A 23,474-nucleotide genomic window follows, 5' to 3' on the forward strand; every position below is an offset into this window, starting at 1 on the left:
GCAAATACTGAAGTAAAAAACTAAAAATGTGTTATTCAAAATTGCTTCACTTGAAGTTTCACTCAAGTTCTAGATCACTCTCTAAAGCATCTTGTAAAATTACCTGATTTGTAATTCTGGGTAGGTACATGGAATCTCCTTAAAGAAAACCCTCTTCACACATACTACTTACTATAAAACTATTGTTCCAACTAATAAGAAATTCAGGTTTGAAGAAAAATGACTTAGAGGTTTGGGGATCTCTATCCCTGTTGGAAGTCAGCTCCTCTTGTTTTAGAAAATGAGGTACAACTCTTACCCTAGAACACTGTACTTCATAGTGTGGAAAAAAATAAGTTAAGCTTTCAAGAATTTGCATCTGACTTAGTGGGATTTATTCCTGATAGCTTCACTTTGTCCTGTGCTGTTGTTTTTACTCACACAAAAGAATCAAGTTCATTGTAAATGCAAGGAAGGGTTTGGTTAAGCACAATAGCCTATGAGCTTCTTGCTATTTAGATAACATCTAGGCTGAGGCATGGGCTGTATAATTGGAACTAGATGTGATTTATTCAGTAGTAGCTTAACCAGTGCCCCAGGGTATGTATGTCTTCTGAAAACCCATTTAAAGTCAGTGAATTTAAAAATCCTAAATTTTAATATCTTAATCATTTTGGAAGCAGTTCAAAAAGAGTCAAAACAATATTTGGCAGAAAATTCTCATCTGAATGGATTTTTTTGCCTAGTTTTGTTTTTAGTATTAATAGCCAGCTTTTGAAAGTGCTGCTGATACAGCAATTGGGAAGAATGATGACATAGTGCTTTTGGTAAGAAAAATTTCTTTAATTTGTTTTCTATAATCTAGAAATTGACTTGATTAAAAAGCATGCACTCCTGCAGGCTACCATAGTTATATTCTGAAAATTAAACGGATTTTGGAAGTTTGGTATTAATGCTTCAAATGTTCTAATTAGATATAGTTTAATATGTATTTTCATCTTGACAGGCAATATAATTTAAAATATATTTATGGATTTTCATCTTTATGGATTCATAGAAAATTAGAGGCTTTCTGTTATGTACAGGTTTTTAAAATTTATTTATTTATTTTTTTTTTATTTTTTTATTTTTTATTTATGATAGGCACACAGTGAGAGAGAGAGAGAGGCAGAGACACAGGCAGAGGGAGAAGCAGGCTCCATGCACCGGGAGCCCGACGTGGGATTCGATCCCGGGTCTCCAGGATCGCGCCCTGGGCCAAAGGCAGGCGCTAAACCGCTGCGCCACCCAGGGATCCCTTTTTTTTTTTTTTTTTTATTTTTTATTTATTAAAATTTAAATATACATTTAAATTAAATGTTAAAGTTTATGTGATAGTCTTTGTAATTTCCTATGTGATATAGGATGCTTAAAGAGAATCATAACTGATGATTTTTATTTTTTATTATTTTTTTTAAAGATTTTATTTATTTATTCACGAGAGAGAGAGAGAGAGAGGCAGAGACATAGAAAGAGAAGCAGGCTCCACGCAGGGAGCTTGATGCGGGACTCGATCCCTGGACCTGGGATCAGACCCTGGGTAAAAGACAAAAGTGAAGAAGAGTGAGAGTCAAAACTCGGCAGTAAGAGACTATGGGTAATGCATGATACATGATCAGTTGGGTCTGTGGATTTGGGATTTACAGAGGCAGAGTTCTCAAGATTTATGGCCTTTGGTGCCAGGAATGAGTGAATATCTTCTGAAAATGTTTTTCTATCTAAAAGTTTCAGATGTATGCCTTTTATTTATTTAAAACCACTTTCTATTACAATTTCTACATGCTAAAAAACAATAGGAAGATTAGTATAATGAACTCATGTACCTATGACACTCAGCTTTTAACTCAGCTGTAGCAGTTACTAACTTGTGGCCATCCCCTGACCTATGATAAAGATTGAGGTTTTGTAATTAAAAATATTTTTATTTGGAAGTAAGTACAAAAGTGCAAAAAGTTGATGTATTGCTTTAGTGTTAAGTTCCTTGATTATTTTATTTTATTTTTTAAGTTCCTTGATTATATTTCTGAGGTCTGCAGAATCTGGTGATGTCTCCTCTCTTATTCCTGATATTGGTAATTTGTGTCTCCCCCACCTTTCTTTGAGACTGACTAGCAATGATTATTAGTTTTGTTGATCTCAAAAAAAACAATAACAACAACAAAAAACACCCCAAAACTAGCCTTTGGTTTTACTGAGTTTTACTCCTTTTACTGTTTATTATTTCATTGATTTCTACTGTGAATTTTATTAATTTCCCCTTGGTGCTTACGGTGGATGTAATTTGCTATTCTTTTTCTTCTTTCTTTCTTTCTTTTTTTTTTTTTAAGATTTTATTTATTCATGAGAGAGAGGCAGAGACAGACCTAGGCAGAGGGAGAAGCAGGCTCCCTGCAGGAAGCCCAATAGGGCTTGATCCCAGGACCCCAGGATCATGCCCTGAGCCAAAGGCAGGCAGACCCTCAACCGCTGAACCAGCCAGGTGTCCCTCTTTTTCTACTTCCTTAAGGTGTATGCTGAGGTCATGATTTTAGGCATTTCTTGGAAATGTAGTGCTATAAATAATTTCTAAATACTGTTTTAGCTGCATCCCACAAATTTTGATGTATCTTCATTTTTATTCAGTTCAGAGTACTTCGTACTTTCCCTATTGATATCTGACTCATGGATTTTTAAAATCTTTTTGTCATTGGTTTCTTTTTTTTTTTTTTTTTAATTTTTATTTATTTATGATAGTCACAGAGAGAGAGAGAGAGAGGCAGAGACATAGGCAGAGGGAGAAGCAGGCTCCACGCACCGGGAGCCCGATGTGGGATTCGATCCCGGGTCTCCAGGATCGTGCCCTGGGCCAAAGGCAGGCGCCAAACCGCTGCGCCACCCAGGGATCCCTTGTCATTGGTTTCTGTTTCAATTCCATTGTTTTTAGAACTTATTTCTATGACTTGAATCTTTTACTTTTTGGAATGTGGTCTTTCTTGGTAAATGTTCTGTGCACATGTTAAAAGAATGTGTATTTTGTTGTAGTTCAATGTTCTGTAAATATCCATTGGGACCGGTTTGATTGATAGTGTTGTTTAGATTTTTGTCCTTTGTGTATTTTGAAGTATGTTAAATGTATACATGTTCAGGATTATTGTTTTATGTTCATCAGTTGACCCGTTTGTTGTTATAAAATGACTTTATCCCTGGTAATATTATTTTTTAAAATCCCTACTAATAATATTTGCTTTTTTTTAATGATTTATTTGTTTATGCATGAGAGACACACAGGGAGAGGCAGAGACACAGGTAGAGGGAGAAGCAGGCTTCCCGCAGGGAGCCCAATCAGGGACTTGATCCTGGATGCATGAGCAGAAGGCAGATGCTCAACCGCTGAGCCACCCAGGTGTCCCTAATCTTTGCTTTGAAATCTGTGTCTGATATTAATACAGTTATTCCAGCTTTAATTTGAATAGTGCTTGCACGATATATTTTATTCTTTTTAAATTTTTTATTTTTTTTTAAGATTTTATTTATTCATGAGAGACACAGATAGGGAGAGACACAGGCAGAGGGAGAAGCAGGCTCCCTGTGGGGAGCCCGAGGCAGGACTCGATCCCGGGACCCCAGGATCACAACCTGAGCCAAAGGCAGAGCAGCCCAGGCGTCCCTGCATGATACATTTTAACCTTTAGCCTACTGAGCCTTTATTTTAAGTTACATTTCTTATAGGCAAAATATAGTTGTCTGTAGCCTCCTTTTTTTTTTTTTTTTTAAGATTTTATTATTTTAGAAAGAGCAGGAAAAGGGGGAAAGGGAGGGAAGAAAGAGAATCCAAAGCAGACTCTGTACTGAGCATGGAGTCCAAAGCAGGGCTGGATCTTAGGACCTCAGCTGAAATCAAGAGTCAGACACTTAACCAACTGAGCCACGTAGGTGTCTCGATAGCCTTGCTTTTTATTTATTTATTTATTTATTTATTTATTTATTTATTTATTTATTTATTAAAGATTTTATTTTTTTATTCATGAGAGACAGAGAGAGGGAGAGAGGCAGAGACACAGGCAGAGGGAGAAGCAGGCTCTATGCAGGGAGCCCGATGTGGGACTTGACTCCAGGTCTCCAGGATCACGCCCTGGGCCACCGGTGGCACTAAACCGCTGAGCTACCCAGGCTGCCCTAGCCTTGCTTTTTAAAAATAAAAGCACAATCTCAGCCTTTTAATTACTGTTTAGACCATTTATATTTAAGGTGATCATTGATATTGTTGGGTTTAAGTCAGCCATCTTGCTATTTATTTTCTAAATGTCTCATCTCTAGTTTCCATTTTCCTCCTTTTTTTTCTTTTTTGCCTGCTATATCAGTATTTTTCTTTTTTTTAGTTTAGTATTTTTTATGGTTATGTTTAATCACCATTTTTTTTTTAGTTGTGAGTCTGTTGAATGGTTACTTGAGAGTTTATAGTGTTCATCTCTAACTTATTACAGTTTACCTGCAAATGATACTATTAAGAACCTTATAATATTATACTTCCATTTCTTCCCCTGTTTGTGCTATTATATATATTTACCCATATACATACCATGTCTGATGCTTTTCATTCCTTCATGGAGATCCATATTTCCATTTCCATTTTTCTACTTGAGGACTTTCTTTAACTTTCTTTTTTTGGATAGTGGTGTAGGTTTGCTCATTATGATTTTTTTCCAGGTTTTGTGTCTAGAAAAGTTTGTATTTCACCTTTGATTTTGGAAGATACTCTTGATGTTGCTCAGCTTTTCTTACCAGCATTATTTTTAGCAAGAAATCTGATGTCATTCTTATCTGTCTTCATTTGTATATAACACATCTTTTTCCTCTGGCTCCTTTTAAGATTCTTTTCAGTTTGAGCAGTTTGATAATGACATGCCTTGGTGTAATTTTTCAGTGTTTATTTGCTTAGTATTAGTTGGACTTTTTGGATCTGTAGGCTTATAGTTTTTCATCTAATTTGGAAAAATTTTGGTCATTATATCATCACATATTTTTGGTCCCTCCTACCTTAACATATATATTAGGGTGTTTACAGGTGTCTCAGAGCTTATTGATGTTGTTATGTGCTTTTTCTCCCTCTAGTCTTTTTTTCTGTTCATTATTCATTTTGGTATTTCTGTTACTTTGTTTTCAAATTCATTGATTTTTCTTCTGCAGTATTTAATCTGCTGCTAATCCCATCTAGTAAATTCTTCACCTTAGATACTATTTATGTTATAGTCAAGTGGGATCTTTTTTATATCTTTCATGTCTGTACTTAATCTCTTCAGTCTTTCCTCTTGTTTTTGATTATATGGACTACAGTTACAATGGCTATTATAATGTCCTTGTTTATCAGTTCTATTATTTGTGTCATTCTTGGTTTTTTTCTCCTGATTTCTCCTCATTATGGCTTTTTTTTTTTACTCCTAACTCTGGGAAACGAACTAGGGATGGTGGAAGGGGAGGTGGGCGGGGGGTGGGGGTGACTGGGTGACGGGCACTGAGGTGGGCACTTGATGGGATGACCACTGGGTGTTATTCTATATGTTGGCAAATTGAACACCAATAAAAAATAAGTTTATAAAAAAATATGGCTTTTCTTCTTTGCATACCTGTTAAGTTTTAATTGGATGTCAGGTATTGTTACTAAATTGGGACTGGATATTTTGTATTCCTGTAAATGCCTTGAGCTTTATTTTGTGAAGTTCTTAAGTTATTTGGGAACAGTTTATTTCACATCTTAAGTTGTGTTAGGTAGGACCAGAGTAGCTTGCATTTTTTTATCTATCTTTTTTTAAAGATTTTATTTATTTATTTATTTATTTATTTATTTATTTATTTATTCATTCATTCATTCATTCATTCATTCATTCATTCATGAGACAGAGAGACAGAGATACAGGCAGAGGGAGAAGCAGGGTAGGCTCCATGCAGGGAGCCTGGGGATCCCAGTTCTCCAGGACCACGCCCTGGGCTGAAGGCAGCGCTAAACCACTGAACCACCTGGGCTGCCCTCTATCTAACTATCTATCTATCTATCTATCTATCCATCCATCCATCCATCCATCCATTTTATTTGTTCATGGGAGAGAGAGAGAGAGAGGCAGAGACACAGAGGGAAAGCAGGCTCCCTGCAAGCAGCCCGATGTGGGGCTCGATCCCAGGACCCCAGGATCATGACCTGAGCCGAAGGCAGATGCTCAACCGCTGAGCCACCCAGGCATCCCTGGAGTAGCTTTTAGTTTAGGACTAATTTGATCCTGCTACTGAAGCAACACCCATCTAAATGCTCTTCCTGGTTCCTTGTAACTAATGGTTGGTAGGAAGGGGTACTCTTCTCAGCTCTGTGTGAGCCACGATGAGTTTTTCCTCTTAATCCTTTTGGATGGTACTTTCCCTGGCCTCAGTAGTTTCTTCACACACGTGCACTGATCAGTACTCAGCTAAAGACTTGAGGGAACCATCTTGGATATTTTCCATGTTCTTTCCCTGTGAGAATCTGCCCTGCAAATTTGCCTACTTCCATGTCTCCCCAGACTTCTAGCTTCATCTCCCCAATTGAGAGTGACTGTTGGGTTCCCTGCAGGATTGAGCTATGCCTTTCACATTGAGTTAACAATAGCGGATCTTTTCTGCAGGGAAAGAGGTCGGGCTTGCTCTTCCAGTATTTTATAGCGGTACGTTATAGCCCTTGTGAATAACTGCCACCTCAATCCTTTTGATTTGATGAACTGGTTTTACCATGGTAGAATGACTTCATACCTGTAGAGTGAGAAGCAGTTTTTGTTAAATTGCTCACAGGGTGGTATGATAATGTGTGTTTTGGAGATGTTGGACCAGATATCTCTAAGACTTCATTTTCAAGATGGTACTGACTCCTTGTATGTGTGTGTGTGTGTGTGTGTGTGTCTGTGTAAAATATGTATCACATATACATGTCATATTATTGTGTATGTTACATATAACATTATTAACATAGGTAATATGGAACAGTTTATACACAATATGTATGACATGTATATGTAATCAATGCTTTGTGTTTTATTTCTGTAGAAATCCCACTCAGCCATGACCCCCAACCATAGGGCTTACCAGAAGGTACAAAATCTTTCAGTACTGGTGCAGGAAGCATCAGTATTTTTTTTGGTCATTTTGTTGATGATATAAATCAAGATATTTCAGTACTTTTATATATGAGATTTGTTTAAAATTCTGCAGTTGGTTTTACTTAATTATTAATTCATATCATGTAAACATTAAATAGCTGTTGCTATCTTAGCACAAAATCTTCCTTACATCATTTATTCAACAAATGCTTTTTGAGTGTCTATTGTGTCAGACCTTTGCTACACACTGGATAGATGAGTAGGAGGATGGTATCTGGAATGAGAGAAGTAATCTTCCCACTGTATTCTGTGGAGATAATCCTAGTCTAAAGTAGTGGCTGTTTGGTCTCAGACATTTTTATAATCTTGAAAATTATTGTGAACTGTTAAAGAGCTTTTGTTTATGTGAGTTATATCTGTTGATACTATATTAATTAGAACTGATATGTCTTTAAGCATATTAACTCAATGTTAATAAACGATAACAGTAATAAGCTTATTGCAGATTAATTATATTCTTCTGAAAAATACCTAAGACATTGTTTTATATTTTGCAAATCCCTTTAATGTGTGGCTGAATGTCTAATATTTCAAGTTAGTATCCTTTTTTAATACAGGAAATTTGTCAGCTCAGTTTTCTCCTAGACATCATGGGTAGTCAAACAATTAGAAGATTGCTTAGTGCACTTAGAATCAGAATGGGGGAGTGATCTCTAATAGGGGTACCCCCTCTTTAGGAATTGACTGTTGGCCAAGGATTACCATTCATGTAAAAGGTTCTCAGTAAATATTTGTTTAATGATTAATTTAATAATCATGGAGAGGTTTTGGGGTTGGTTTCACTGCTCGTACTCCTTCACTGTACTTCAAACAAGCAGTAAATTTGAGTTATGTGAAGCACTTTTAGCTCAAAATGGTTAAACTAATTTGATCTCTGAGTCTGGGGAATGAAAAGGGAAGATTCTGTAGTAGTTTCTCACAGAACTTAAATTGTTTTATACGAAGACTATCGCTAGTGTAAGTTAATTGATAAAATATGCCAGGTTTTGTGATAGATTGTATCATAAGAACTAGCACACTATTGAAAATGTCATCAGAACCAGCTAGCAGTTTAGGGAGTACTTACGTATCAGTTGAACTTTGATACACGTATCACGACAAAGTCTTACACTATAAAGTTATATAGTCTTTTGAGATACAATAGAATTCCTTAATGTTTGTTCTTCTTCCCCTCAGTTATCTTCATCTGTTTTGAAGCACAAGACCTATCAAACCACTGTAGATATGGACAAAGAAGAAAGGAAGACTATCAACCAGGGCCAAGAAGATGAAATGGTAACTGGTTTTTATAATTTATTTGTCAAGTATGAAGAATTTATTATTATTTCTATAATATTATTCCAAGGGAACTAGAAAACTATATAAAACAACAACAAAACACTAAATCAATGTGCTTTCCTTGCCCTGTGTTTTTTTGAATGGGGATTATGTAATGTTTCTATTTGCTGGTTTTAGTATAATTCCTGTTTGACTTGTGAACTGTAATACTTAGAGGAGTATGCTTTTTTATTTGATAATTGAAGCAGTTATGTTAGCTAATGCTTTAAATATAATCGCAAATGTAAGATTTGTAATTTTGATTTATAAAAGAGGTTTAAAATAAGTTTAGGGGCGCTGGGGTGACACAGTCGGTAAAGCATCTGCCTTTGGCTTAGGTCATGATCCCAAGGTCCCGGGATCAAGCCCTGCATCAGGCTCCCTGCTCAGAGGGGTGCTTGCATCTCTTTCTCCCTCTGCTGTTCCCCCTGTGTGTGCTCGCTCTCTATCAGATAAATAAATAAAATCTTAAAAAAAAATCAGCTTAATAAAAAAACAACTTTAAAGCTCTTTGTAGTAGCGGGGAGATAAGGTTGTTAGGGAAAATGGAAGACACCCCATTAAATGTGAATTTCAGATAATAAAGGAATAAATTTTTTTTAAAGATTTGATTTATTTATTCATGAGGAACACACAGAGAGAGGCAGAGACACAGGCAGAGAGAGAAGCAGGCTCCATGCGGGGAGCCTGATGTGGGACTTGATTCCAGGACTCTGGGATCATGCCCTGAGCCAAAGGCAGATACTCAACCACTGAACCACCCAGGTGCTCCAAGGAATAAATTTTTTTGTATAAGCATGTCTCATATGTTGCTAGGCTAAACAAGAATATTTTGCTAAATTTTTTATTGAAATTTATTTTATTTTTAAAATATTTTATTTTTTAAATTTTTATTTATTTATGATAGTCGCACACAGAGAGCGAGAGAGAGAGGCAGAGACACAGGCAGAGGGAGAAGCAGGCTCCATGCACCGGGAGCCCGACGTGGGATCCGATCCCGGGTCTCCAGGATCACGCCCTGGGCCAAAGGCAGGTGCCAAACCGCTGCGCCACCCAGGGATCCCCTTTTTATTGAAATTTAAATTTAACTAGGCCCCCTGCATTTTCACTTGCTAAATTTGGCAACTGTTGTTAGGTTATGGTAGTGGAGGGGCTAAAAAACAACTGGAATATTTTGGTTCGGGAGGTCAAATTTGATCAGTCATGGTGGTATTGAGACATTTAGTTAATCATTTGGGAGAAAAATAAATTTAAAACTTAACTTCATCTAAATACAGTGTGATATTATGGTTTATGTCCTGACACAGAAATAAGACAGTGGATGGGCAGCCTGGGTGGCCCAGCGGTTTAGCACCGCCTTCAGCCCAGGGCATGATCCTAGAGACCTGGGATTGAGTCCCACGTCGGGCTCCCTGCATGGAGCCTGCTTCTCCCTCTGCCTGTGTCTCTGCCTCTGTCTCTCTCTCGCTCTGTGTGTGTGTCTCATGAATAAATAAATAAAATCTTAAAAAAAAATTCTAAAAAAAAAAGAAATAAGACAGTGGAAAAACTAGTGAAATTCTAATAAAAACTAGGTGTAGTTAATAGTAATCGACATTGGTACATCTCTTGATGTTGACAAGTATACTAAGTTTACCAAGGGTAAAACCAGAGGAAGGGTATACAGGAACTCTTAATGTTTTTGTAACTTCTCTGCAAATCTAAAATCATTCCAAAATTAAGTTTATTTAAAAAAAAAAAACAACTACCTTTTATATGACAAGACAGTTAATACTCATTGGGAAAACAACAAACTTTGGCATTTTGCACTGCTATCATTTGATATTTAATTTTGTGATCACCATGTCCATGCAGGAAATTTATGGCTATAATTTGTGTCGCTGGAAGCTTGCTGTAGTTTCTCTAGGAGTGGTTTGCACTGGTGGCTTTCTCCTCCTCCTCCTCTACTGGATGCCCGAATGGCGGGTGAAGGCAACCTGTATTAGAGCTGCAGTTAGAGACTGTGAAGTGGTGCTGCTGAGGACTACTGTAAGTCTATGTATTTATTGGAAGTTGATTATTCGAGGAGTAAAATAATGCTTTTGTGTACTTGTTTCAAAATAATATATGAGGAGAACACTGCTAGATATAATTTAGGAATAGTAATCCTAAAAGCATTTGTGTTCTAAGTGAGTATTATCATAGATTAGATATAAAGGATTAGAATATAAAGGATTCTTAAAGATGATTGTATCAACCTCTTCGTTTTAAAGTTCTTGATGTACCCAGAGATTAAATGCTTGTCTGTCAAAGTCACCAGCCAGTTTAAGGGGGGGCTGTATCAGGCAGCTCACTGGACCAGCTCCCCTTCTACTATGTGATGCTGCTGCTTCCCCGGTTTTTTTTGTTTGTTTGTTTGTTTGTTTGTTTTAATTTTGATTGGAAGGATTTTATCAGAGGCTTTAATTTTTGGTCTCAGTACATTGATGGGTAAATTAAGAAATTACACTCATCTTTCTTGGGATATTAATGAAATATGTCATAAAATGGGGAGCAATGGAAAGCACTTCATGATACTCCTGTTTATAACAAATTTATACATCTTTAAGAGGTGGTTTAAAAAAAAAGAAGTGGTTTAACATTTAGTGAGTAGGAAGTTAGGAATCAAGAATATGTAAAGAATGGGAATTAAATATATATAGGCAGTAATGTAACATACATAATTGATTTTGTTATCCCTTTCTCTCTTATAAGGATGAATTCAGAATGTGGTTTTGTGCAAAAATTCGCTTTCTGTCTCTGGAAACTCGCCCATTTTTGAGTCCAAAATCTATGGCCAATAAAGTTTCAAATGGCCACACTGTTCATCTAACTGAAAATTTAGCTGAAGAAAATAGGCATGAGATGAGTAAATATTCACAGACTCAACCACAGCAGGTATTGTGATTTTAGTGTCAAAGAAACTTTATTTTTGTTTGGGGATAAATTCATATACATATAAAATTTTTATTACTATAAATAACACAGTTTAGGTACTATTAGAAGAAGAAGACTACATTTGTATGTGATCACTTTAACTTTAATGGGTAAATAGATTTGTGTTAGTAAACTTGATCATTAACAAGTGATGATGCCTTTTTTTTCTTTCTTTTTTTTTGTGGGGGTGATGATGGTTTTTGATGTAACATTTTTGTGTGTGTCCCACAGATCCGTTATTTCACCCACCACAGTGTAAAATACTTCTGGAATGATACCCTTCACAATTTTGATTTTTTAAAGTAAGTATTTTTCTTTTGATTGGATTATATTATGAGTACCTTGAAAATGTTCCAGATAAAGAATTCATTGTAGTGTTGCATAAAATTGAAGCGGTATTTATTACATAACTTTTATTCACTTATTAAGTCCCTGGTACTTATTAACCATTTTAGGATAAATCCTACTTTTAACCTGTACCTTGGCAAAATTACATAAAAGTTTGAAATAGTTCATGTTAGAAACAGTATGGTTCTCCCCATCCACTGAATCTGAGTTCTTTTTGTGGGTTCATTTCAAAGTGAATTTTGAGTATACTTTATAGGCTGTCAGAATATCTGAAGTCTGATTTCCCAAATTGATGACAGTTCCATCTATTTGTTCTTGAGGGATGGAGTAACAGATAAACAGAAATTTAACTTGTGGATAAAGATTCAGATGTTGTTAAAAGTGTTAAGCTTTGAGTAGGACAAATTGGAGAAATCCTTTAAAATTTATTTTTTATGAAAGCCTCAAGTTATATAAGTACTAGATTAATTAGGATTCTATTTTTATTGCTATTGTTAAAGTGATTATTATAAAAACTTATGATGTATTATTATTACTTGAGTGCTGAAGGAATTCTTAATATTAGCAATACAAAGAGAATCACCGTATGAACATTTAAAATATTCATGCCTGGATTTTTTTTCTCAGACACTAAAGAATTGGAATATTCTGGAATAGCCCTGGGCATTTCCACATGTCTAGTTCTGAAGACCATTCCTAGTTAAGAACTATTGCCTTGTAGGACACGGCCAGTGAGCTGCCATTTTGTTTTTTTAAAAAAGACTTGGAGTTGATCCTGTTGCTTTTGGAGAAGTCATCAACTTCAGTGGGAAAAAAAATGTCAAACCTTATTTGCCTCGTGGCATTTTCCAGCTATTGAAACTTGTAGAATTTAAACTTATCCCAATGATGGCAGTTAGTTATGGAGCTTAGTTTTTCCATCTGAACAAAAGTAGAAAAGGATTGGAGTTAAATGATGTGCAAGATCTTCAGAGTTTTGTGACTAGTATCTCAGTTAAAATAAGCATAATTAAGACATTTTGGGGGAGAGGTATATCTGTTGGTTGAATCCAACTCAAAATTGTTAGATTTTAGAGAATACCTGTGATCCATATAAATTCTGTACTTCTAGGTTTGTAATAGAACAGGAACAGATTTGGATTGTTGGTTTTATAGAAAGAAAAATCAATGAATAGGATTTCTAACATGAAGCTTAAAAAATTGAAGAAGGGGAAAACTATATTAGCCATACTTTACCTTTAATTTTATTAACTTATTAGCTCTTACAGTTTTGGTACAATCTTAATGGATAATAATATTATAAACTTGAGCATTTAGAGCCATCTTATGTGATAGATAACATTGGATAATATAGAATTTGGCACATTTGAGACTTAGAAGTTTCATTATTGTTTATCTTAGGAGTTTGAGATTTAAAAATTCTCATTCATTTTCTCAGTTTTTGTTAAGGGTTTCTGTTTGTGAGGAAGTCACTTTAAAATCAGGATATGGAAAAATGAGGCATTAAGACATTTGGATATTTTAAACTTTGTTTAAAGTAAAAACTTTGGATTTATTTAGGGGACTGGATGAAGGTGTTTCTTGTACGTCAATTTATGAAAAGCATAGTGCAGGACTGACAAAGGGGATGCATGCCTACAGGTAATTTTTATCCAACTAAAGTTAGATCTATTATCAAAATTTCTAAATAAAGTAGTATATATAGTTCACCCTTTTACCATATAGTTGTACATATTAACAGGTATTTAAATATTATAGACATAGTAGTTGACAACTTACTGATTTTATTTGGGTAAGACTGTCTTTGAGTTTAAGAATTACGGAAATGTTGACGCTGGAGTTTTGAAGTTGATGTCCCTATATGTTGATATACCATATTTCATCAATTCTAAGTTGCACATTTTTTCCACATTTTAACATCTCTAAAGGGGAGATGTTTCATACAGTGGGTGGTGTGTCATCCTTTACTTGAGAGCATTTTTATCTTGATGGCACATAAAATAATGGATATGGCTTATAATTGATAGGATCTTAGATTTTCTGAAATGTATTGAGAATTGTAAGCATGAACTTAAAATTTACCATAATGAGTAATTGTTAGTTGGAGTGCATATTCTTTTTAATCATGTTATTATTTGCTGTGGCATAAAAATATACCAGTGTATTACGTAGTTTGAGGATAAGTGCCTCAAATAAAATTAGCAGTTTTCTTCTATTCTAATAGCATGTTTTTTCAACAGGTTAGGAGATAAAAAATTAATTCATTCAGACTTACACTTCATAAAAGGCAAGAGTTACACATTACTCTGTCGTATAGAAAGTACTTCCAGGAGTCTAAGTGGAAGGATTTAAACAACATTTTGAAAGCATTTTTTAAAAAGTCAAATGTACACTGTTTTTGAAATAAAACGTTCTCAATACAGTATTCTCACTTGAAAAATAGTACAGGACCCCTCAAATATATTTATTTAGTCTCTTGCAAAAATTAATTGCAATTCAAAATTTTTGAGGTCTGCTATATTCAAGGATGAAAAAAAAAGTGTTTGCAGACATGGTTATTATAGATTAGTGGGAAAGATAACTTGTCACATAAGGAGATAGGAGGCAGAATGAAACAAGTGTAGTTTTCCAGTATTGACTACTTTGATTTAAATAGTGTAGGTAGAAAATTAAATTGTAGAAGACAAGTATGTAGAAACATGAATGTTTAAGTTCCAGATTTAAGAGCAATCTGTGGTTTGAACCTTATCTAATGAAATGCCATCCATATATTATACTATTATAATATAATATAATGTAACACTATTATTATGTTTTCCTGTTATAGAAAATTGCTTTATGGAGTAAATGAAATTACTGTGAAAGTGCCTTCTGTTTGTAAGCTTCTAATTAAGGAGGTAAGACAACATTTGTGATCAATAGAGTTGTCAATTTGAAAAGAGCCCCGATTGGGGCAGCCCAGGTGGCTCAGCGGTTTAGTGGGTGGCTCACGGTTTAGCGCCATCTTCAGCCCAGGGTGTGATCCTGGAGACCCAGGATCGAGTCCCACGTCGGGCTCCCTGCATGGAGCCTGCTTCTCCCTCTGCCTGTGTCTCTGCCTCTCTCTCTATGTGTCTTTCATGAAAAAAATAAATAAATCTTTAAAAAAAGAAAAAAGAGCCATGATTTAAGTAATAAGATATTTTTGGTTTTCTGTTTCTTAGTTTCTCCCTCACTCTTTTTTCTTTTCTTTCTTTCCTTTTTTTTTTTTTTTTTTTTAAACTAGAAGGTAGGGGATCCCTCGGCGGCCCAGCAGTTTAGCACCGCCTTCAGCCCAGGGTATGATCCTGGAGTCTCGGGTTCGAGCCCCACGTCGGGCTCCCCGCATGGAGCCTCTGCCTGTGTCTCTGCCTCTCTCTCTCTGTGTGTGTCTCTCATGAATAAATAAATAAAAAAATAGGAACTCTGGTAGAGAAATAATTTGGGGGCATAAATTACCATTTTAATTAATTACCTTACTTATTTTGCTTTTCTTATCTGTACATTTTTTTTAAAGATTTTATTTATTTATTCATGAGAATACACAGAGAGGAGAGAGAGAGAGGCAGAGACACAGGCAGAGGGAGAAGCAGGCTTCACGCAGGGAGCCTGAACATGGGACTCGATCCAGGGTCTCCAGGATCACACCCTGGGCTGCAGGCGGCGCTAAACCGCTGAGCCACTGGGGCTGCCCTGTACATTTTTTTTTTAACTCAATACGTTGCACATGTAAATCTTGCCCTATTTTATAGATGTATACACCTGTTTTTTTTCTTTGATTTTTAAACAGTTTATCATATTTGTTCTTCATGTGGTATTTTATGGTGCATTTTTTGGGAACTAGACATTATACCGTAAGTTTGGAATACAAAACATGACCTGATGATTGACATTGAGGAATTGTACTTTATCCTGGGAAGGAAATGGGTCAATGATTATTGTAGTCACTGCCCAGTTACAGGTGCCATTGAGGAGATGTGAATAAAAGTTAAACATATTAAGGAACGAAGTAAGGATTTTGCCTGGCAGAGTTAGACTCTCTGGTCTTCCTTTTGGTTTTTGGCTAAAGATCAGGAGTTGAGTGAATACTTACAGTAGTGCTACAGAATGTTTTCCCTTAGTTCCTGAGAGTAACCATATAATCTTGCTTGAGAACGTATCAAAGTGTTGTGATTAGGAATTAGAAAGCCTTGTTTATAATGTAATTCATCAGTAACTAGCTTTGATCATTAGAAAACCTTTCTGCTGCTCTTTTATAAGTTGGAGTAAGTCCTTTCAAATTCTCTCATTTAATTTTGAAGTAAAATGGGACTATATATGAGAAAGTGCTTTGAAAATATACAAGCATCACTTTAAGACATTTGGGGGAAGTTGTTAATGAATTAGAATACTATGAAAACAAAGTCCATTGCCAGGATTCCCTTATCTCCTTTAGGTTTTAATTCTTAATTATTTCCTTAGAGAATGCAAAACAGTGTAACTTATTATCTAATATTTGTCTTCCCTGTAGGTTCCAGTGAACCTTTGACTTAAAGGAAAATTGGTATTTGGAGTTCATAATAAGTAAACATTTGTTCCATTTAATTAAGGATTTTATATCCTTTAGTAGCTCAATAATTATTGGAAGTAAATGTACTTTATTGCTGAAGTAAAATGAAGAATAGTTAAATAGACATATTTTAGCTATTTCTAGCTGAATCTCTATTTGGATTTGGTATGGATCTAAATGGATGCAAATAATTTAAATTAAGCTTCTTTAGCCAAATTATAGTAGGTTGATTATAAAAAAGTTCTATGCTAATATCTTGCCCTACTCTTTCGGTAGTACGTGTTGCCCTAGGTTATTACAGGGGGTATCCTCTAAATATCTTGTTAATTATTTCTTAAATGAAAAGATGGAACATCTGTATAGTTATAAAGACCTCATTCATTTTGACTTAAAAATCTTGTTTTTTAGGTTCTCAACCCATTTTACATTTTCCAGCTCTTCAGTGTTATACTATGGAGTACTGATGAATACTATTATTATGCTCTAGCCATTGTGATTATGTCTATAGTGTCAATTGTAAGCTCTCTCTATTCCATTAGAAAGGTAAGTCCAATTTATTAACAGCTTTCACATTGTGTATTTTGTAGTATTATGTAAGGTGTGTATGATAGTATTTGGTACAAAGTAATACTTAATATAGTTATTTTTTTGTTATATGAATATGTACTCCTTTCCCTCTTTTTTCGAGAATGGGGAAGGCAGGTGCTTTTTAGAGTTAGACTACCACTGGACTGGTTAGAGGGCATAGGGATCTATACATGCTTATCACAAGCTGGAATACTGGAAGAGTTATTGCACTCTTTTCAGGACTTTCATTAAAGTGCTAATCCTCGAATAATCTTTGAATCTTTTAGTCTTGACATTTTTAATGGCAAAGTAATATGCATTTGCCATATTAACTTCCCTTATTTTATATCACATTTGCTTTTTAATATCTTGAAGAATAGGCTTATATTAAGGAGTTTTTACATTTTTTTTAAATTTCAGCAATATATTATGTTGCATGACATGGTTGCAGCTCACAGTACTGTGAGAGTTTCAGTTTGCAGAGTGAATGAAGGTAAGTACTTAAGGTAACTCTTGGAAAAATAAACCAAGTAAGATACCCATTAAGCACTAATAACTAAAGCAAGACCAATGTATTATACATATACATTCGTTTGTTTTTTTTTTTTTTTAAGATTTCATATATTTACTTGCACACATTCACAAGTTGGGGGAAGGGCAGAGGGAAAGGGAAATGAACTCACTGAGCTGGCAGCCGCACCCGGGCTCTGTCCCAGGACTTTGAGTCGAAGTCAGATGCTTTACTGACTTGAGCCAACCAGGTGCCACCTTGTACATTCATTTTTTAAGAAATAAAAATAAGTATTTGGATTTGTACTCCTCTGATGTTGTTTCAGATTCATTCCTGTAAAATTGTATTTTTCTTATTCTACTATGTGACAAGTACTGTGGTAGGCTCTGGAGATGCAGTGGTTACCAATATGGACACAGTGCTTGTCATCACTGAACTTCAGTCCAGTTGGAAAGGCAGATGATAACTAGTAACAAGAAAGTGTGACAAATGCTATCTATGGAGGGATCAGGAGATTTAGATATTAGAGCTCATTTACTGTAGGTGTCAGGGATGGCTATTGGGAAAAATATTTTTAAGTGGTTGAATTAGGTAAGAGGTAGGTGAAGGGGAGGGGTGAAAGAGGGAGAGGAGAGGGTTCTAAGTGCTCAGTCTTCTGGAAATGAAAGGTAGCTCAGTCATTGTAATAAGAGAAAGGAATTCAGTGTGGCAGGTGCAGCAACTAGATGATGGCCATCTAAGGTACATTTAGGAATTTGGTCTCATTCCAAAAGGCAATGGAAAGCCATTGAAGGGTTTTTAAGCAGGCTAGTAATCTGATGTTTGCCTTTTTGCAAAAATTATTCTGGCTGTGTGTTTAGATCAATTTTTTAAAATTAAATCAACTTAAAAAATTTTATTTATTTATTCATGAGAGACACAGAGAGAGAGAGAAAGAGACAGAGAGACAGAGACAGACAGAGACACAGGCAGAGGGAGAAGCAGGCTCCATGCAGGGAGTCCAATGTGGGTGGAACTCGATCCTGTGACCCTGGGATCATGCCCTGAGCTGAAGGCAGACACTCAACCACTGAGCCACCCAGGTGTCCCTTTAGATGGGTTTAGAGGAGAATAATGTTGAAGACCTGAAATGGATCAAGATATGAGGGTTGTGGAGATGGAGAAAAACAGGATTGAGCTGAAAGATACTTAAATGTGGCCATTGGACAGGATTTAGCAATTCATCGGATGCGAGGTGTTAGAGCAGTGTCAGGCTCGAGGGATGGACATGGGTGCCATTTAATTAAATTAGGAACACTGTAGGACAAGCAGTACTGTAGGAAAGGATAACATTTTAGATATGTTAGTTCGTCTGATGCAGTATTGAAGGAAGTGTAAAGGACATAAAGAGACGGCACAGCAGCATGGGCCTTGGAGGTAGTAGCTATAGTAGCTATTTTGATTAATTGAGAATACCAAATCAGCCTCCAGTCCCTCGGCTCAGTACACTACATCTGAGCATAAACACTGTTTGGCCTGGCAGGTGATTCCTTCCTTGTGCTTCCTGGTCACTTGCAGCTTTAGTGGGGAGTATCTATCTTCTCCTTTGGTGCTCATCCTCTTCCTGCTCTGCGGAAGACACTGGGGATGCTAGGACATTGCATCTAATGTGTGTCTTCCTTACCTCCTTTCTCCTTTGTAAAGGCTGCCAAGTCATTGGTATTTAGTTTCCTGGTATACCTGAGAGGAGGAGACTTTCAAGTGGCATTAAAGCTTTGAAAGAGTTGAGTTTATTTAAAAATGAAAATTATTATGCCGACTATGTGCTTAATATCACTACAATTCTTTAGAAGTTGTTTCCTCATAGCTTAGGAAAGGAAGAGTTTTGTCTTACAGACTAACATCACAAACAGTAGTTTTCTCTTTACTTGTCTTTGTTTACAAACTAGCAGATCTCTTTTCTTTTTTCTTTTTCTTTTTTTTCAGATCTCTTTTCTGAGCATAGTATTAAAACCTCAGGGAGGGAAGGAATTCAGAGTCTAAACGTAAGGCAGTCTTAACAAAAACCTCCTTTTACTTGGAAAGATCTTTTAAAAGATCTTTAGATCTTTTTAGAAAGATCTAAAAAGGGTTTAGCTAAATTGAATGTAATGCACAAGTTTCTGTTTTTAAATGTACAGATTTCTAAGGAAATAATGAACTAGATAAATGTTTAATTTATTTTGTAAATTTATTTAAAATAGATGTAAAATATTAGGACTATTTTAGGAATGTTGAAGGCATTGAAATGTTAGGAGTCGTAAATAGTGGCAGTGAGAAAAAGAATAGTGTAAAAAATTTCTGTTAAAAAAAAGTGCACTGGGGCACCTGGGTGGCTCGGTTGGTTAAGCATTTGCCACTAGCTCAGGTCATGATCTTGGAGTCCTGGGATCGAGCCCTGCTTGGCTTGGGGCTCCCTCCCAGAGGAGCCTGCTTCTCCTCCCTCTGCCCCCTCCTTGCCCATGCCCACATGCTCTCTATCTCAAATAAATAAATAAAATTAAAAAAAAAAGAAAGTACACTAAAATTTTCAATGCTTTCTACTGTTTCCAAGGAGTTAGAGAAATTTGAGCTTATTTAACTGTTGCGGGGAATCTCCTTTGTGGACTCACTGTTTTTCTAAGAGGCTGCTTGGTCAGAGGGGACTCGGCATCACTTGTGTGTGTGTAGCTGGCGTCCTATCAGGAGACAAACTACCTGACATACTTAAACATTATGCGTTGTTAGCCTAAGCCATAATAATCTTTTTTTGTCTTACTTTCATGTATTGAGATTGTCCTGTTTAACTACATTATATATTTAACTTAGTATTGAGGTGAGGTGACCTTTTATTTACTGCAGATCTTTTATTTACTGTATTTTTATTTCAAGTTAAGGGATATACAGACTTCTCTTTTTCTTTCTTTAAATCCAGAAATAGAAGAGATCTTTTCTACAGACCTTGTGCCAGGAGATGTTATGGTCATTCCATTGAACGGGACAGTCATGCCTTGTGATGCGGTTCTTATTAATGGTACTTGCATTGTAAATGAAAGCATGTTAACAGGTAAACTAAATGAGTAACAATCAGATCAGTTGTTTATGATATTGGGATTAAGTAGTTACTGATTAAACTAATTTAAAAAACTGTCTTGTATCTATAACTATAAAACTGTATTGTTTGTATTCTCAGAATGTCATGGATAACGAAGATACTTTTTTTTTCTTTTTGAAGGGACCAGGTTTCTCATTATACTCAGTTGTGATACTAAATCATTATGCTGGTGTCACTCTATATTTTGGCATACTACTTTTGCTATGAAGGGAGTATTTTAGTCAGGAGAAGAGGAAATAAATTCTTTGCCTACAGAGGATGGCAGCATATATACTTCCCTATTTGATATGTAAAAAGTGGGAGTAAAGATTTTTTATTTTGCTTAAACTAGGGGGAAGTAGACTATGAAATGACTTCCTTTTGGAAATTCCTAATCTGAAGGTAGAACTTGATATCTTTTTATCACATTTTCTTTATTTTTTGTCAGAGTTAATCTGGAAGGAAGTGATTGCCATATGTTTTCAAACTGCTAGGAGTTTTGTCTTAAAACAGTCACACAAATATTCTCACATACTTGCTATCTTTGAAACAAGAGAGGTGAATGCTTAATATTGAAAAGAATTTGGCAGTTTGTTATTGTTTGAGAGAACTACCATATTCTGTATTTACTCTCTTTCCTAGATGGCTTTTGTCTTCTGTGTGTGTATGTATGTATAGTGGGGGTTAGGAATAGGTCCTCACATCTTTGTGTGTTTGAGGTTGCGGAGTGCTTTTCTTTTCAGTTCAGTTTTTGGGGACAAGTGAACAGATGTTGGGGCTGTAGCAACTACTTGATATTTTTATCGGAAACTGGACAAAATGATTTCCAGATTATTACTTTAACTCACAGCTCACTTCCAGGAATTAGTGTGGGAGACAAGACAATGTATTTGAGCAAGGAAATTGGTAGAAAGAAAGCTAATTGAATAAGCTTTGTTATCCACATATGAGAACTCTTAGGAACTGTTGAGGGATCCCTGGGTGGCGCAGTGGTTTGGCGCCTGCCTTTGGCCCAGGGCGCGATCCTGGAGACCTGGGATCAAGTCCCACGTCGGGCTCCCAGTGCATGGAGCCTGCTTCTCCGTCTGCCCGTGTCTCTGCCTCTCTCTCTCTGTGTGACTATCATAAATAAATAAAAATTAAAAAAAGAAAAAAAAAGGGAACTGTTGAAACAGTATAACATCTAGGTTATTTAACAATTCAAGATTTGTGTGTTTGATAATGATTTCTGTGCTTTAATTTACGATTTTTAAAATTTTAAAGGTGAGAGTGTTCCAGTGACAAAGACTAATTTGCCAAATCCTTCAGTGGACATAAAAGGAATGGGAGATGAATTCTATAGTCCAGAAATACATAAACGACACACTTTGTTTTGTGGGACTACTGTAATTCAAACTCGTTTCTACACTGGAGAACTTGTCAAGGCTGTAGTAGTTAGAACAGGTATAAAACATTTCATTTCTTCTTGCATGGTTAGCATATTTGATGTGTACTGAATGTTTGAAAAGCAGTTCTGTTTTTGGGATAATTCTCATTTTCTTACAAAAATACAGTCATTTTCTTCTTTAAATTTTTAAAAGGATTTAGCACTTCCAAAGGACAGCTTGTTCGCTCTATACTATATCCCAAACCAACTGATTTTAAACTCTACAGAGATGCCTACTTGTTTCTACTGTGTCTTGTGGCAGTGGCTGGCATTGGGTTTATCTACACTATTATCAATAGCATTTTAAATAAGGTATGTACATGGAACTTTTAATAAGGGTTGAGTCTTAATGATGGCATGTGGCTTCTGAGGATTTGAAATGTGGCTAATGAGAATGAAGAGCTAAACTTTTGATCTAACTTAAGTTAGCTATATGAGACTTATTTTATAATGTACAAATATAGAACATTTTCATCATAGCAGAAAGTTCTTTGGGACAGCTCTGGGCTAGGTGGTCTTTTTCTTGCTCTCTTGTGACCTAAAAAAGGGAGGGGCAACTACATACTCACCAAAAACTTTATTTTCTCTTAACTTCTGGAATATACAGTTATTTGTGATTACTTACTCGAAGATTCTTCTAAGAGACCTTGTCAGATTTCTTTTCATATTATGCCCTTTAGAGATGGGCATAATATGGTGCTTGTTCTGATAAGAGTATCTGCAGACGTTTATTGAACTTTGAAGTGTGTAGCCTGTGACACATGTAGAGCTCTTCAAAAGAAAATTTCCTTTATTATTTACTTATTTTTAAATATTTATTTATTCATGAGAGACACAGAAAAAGAGGCAGAGACACAGGCAGAGGGAGAAACAGGCTCCATGCAAGGAGCCTGATGTGGGACTCGATCCCGCGATCCGGATTCAGGCCCTGAGCCAAAGGCAGATGCTCAACCGCTGAGCCACTCAGATATCCCGAAAATTTCCTTTTAAAATAATTTTCATTCCACAGTCCATTGACAGCTCACTGAACTTACTGTTTTCTGAAGGGAAAAGAATTGTAAATGGTTGATGGATATAACTATATACACGCTTATAAAATTGAAAACAGTTTATGGATTCTTTACTGGAGAAATACCCACATTGTATTATTAAATATTTGATAGGGGGAGGGATCTGACATTTATTTTTCTGTTAATTGTAGGTAGAAATTGGGGTAATAATTATTGAGTCTCTGGATATCATTACCATTACTGTGCCACCTGCACTTCCTGCTGCGATGACTGCTGGTATTGTGTATGCCCAAAGAAGATTGAAAAAAATTGGTATTTTCTGTATTAGTCCCCAAAGGATAAATATCTGTGGACAGCTGAATCTTGTTTGCTTTGACAAGGTTGGTTCAGTTTCATAATCATTCTCAAAGGTTACTTCTGTAGCTTTTAAATATTTAGATTGAGGTTTTCTGAATGTGTTCTCTATCAACCAATTTGCACACATTATTTAATGTTCCTCTAATACTC

General features: G+C 35.8%; 1 protein-coding gene across 8 annotated transcripts in view; it reads left to right on the forward strand.

Annotated features, from left to right (window-relative positions):
* ATP13A3 (ATPase 13A3) overlaps positions 1-23,474 on the forward strand; it is a 98,985-nt gene that overhangs the window by 20,639 nt on the left and 54,872 nt on the right. For 5 of the 8 annotated variants that reach the window (XM_025473236.3, XM_049105237.1, XM_025473243.3 and 2 more), the window contains 12 exons: positions 8,352-8,450; positions 10,347-10,520; positions 11,226-11,408; positions 11,679-11,749; positions 13,356-13,436; positions 14,623-14,692; positions 16,771-16,905; positions 17,350-17,422; positions 20,373-20,504; positions 21,795-21,974; positions 22,112-22,269; positions 23,159-23,347. In XM_025473236.3, the coding sequence (XP_025329021.1) occupies positions 8,400-8,450; positions 10,347-10,520; positions 11,226-11,408; positions 11,679-11,749; positions 13,356-13,436; positions 14,623-14,692; positions 16,771-16,905; positions 17,350-17,422; positions 20,373-20,504; positions 21,795-21,974; positions 22,112-22,269; positions 23,159-23,347 (1,497 nt within the window). In that variant the 5' untranslated portion in view covers positions 8,352-8,399. Of the gene's footprint in view, positions 1-41; positions 807-1,438; positions 1,616-8,351; positions 8,451-10,346; positions 10,521-11,225; positions 11,409-11,678; positions 11,750-13,355; positions 13,437-14,622; positions 14,693-16,770; positions 16,906-17,349; positions 17,423-20,372; positions 20,505-21,794; positions 21,975-22,111; positions 22,270-23,158; positions 23,348-23,474 lie in introns of those variants that run through there. The other 3 variants (XM_025473237.3, XM_025473258.3, XM_049105239.1) reach the window with 3 other exon arrangements.

The sequence above is a fragment of the Canis lupus genome, chromosome 33 (genome assembly GCF_003254725.2).
Source record: "Canis lupus dingo isolate Sandy chromosome 33, ASM325472v2, whole genome shotgun sequence".
NCBI lineage: Eukaryota > Metazoa > Chordata > Mammalia > Carnivora > Canidae > Canis > Canis lupus.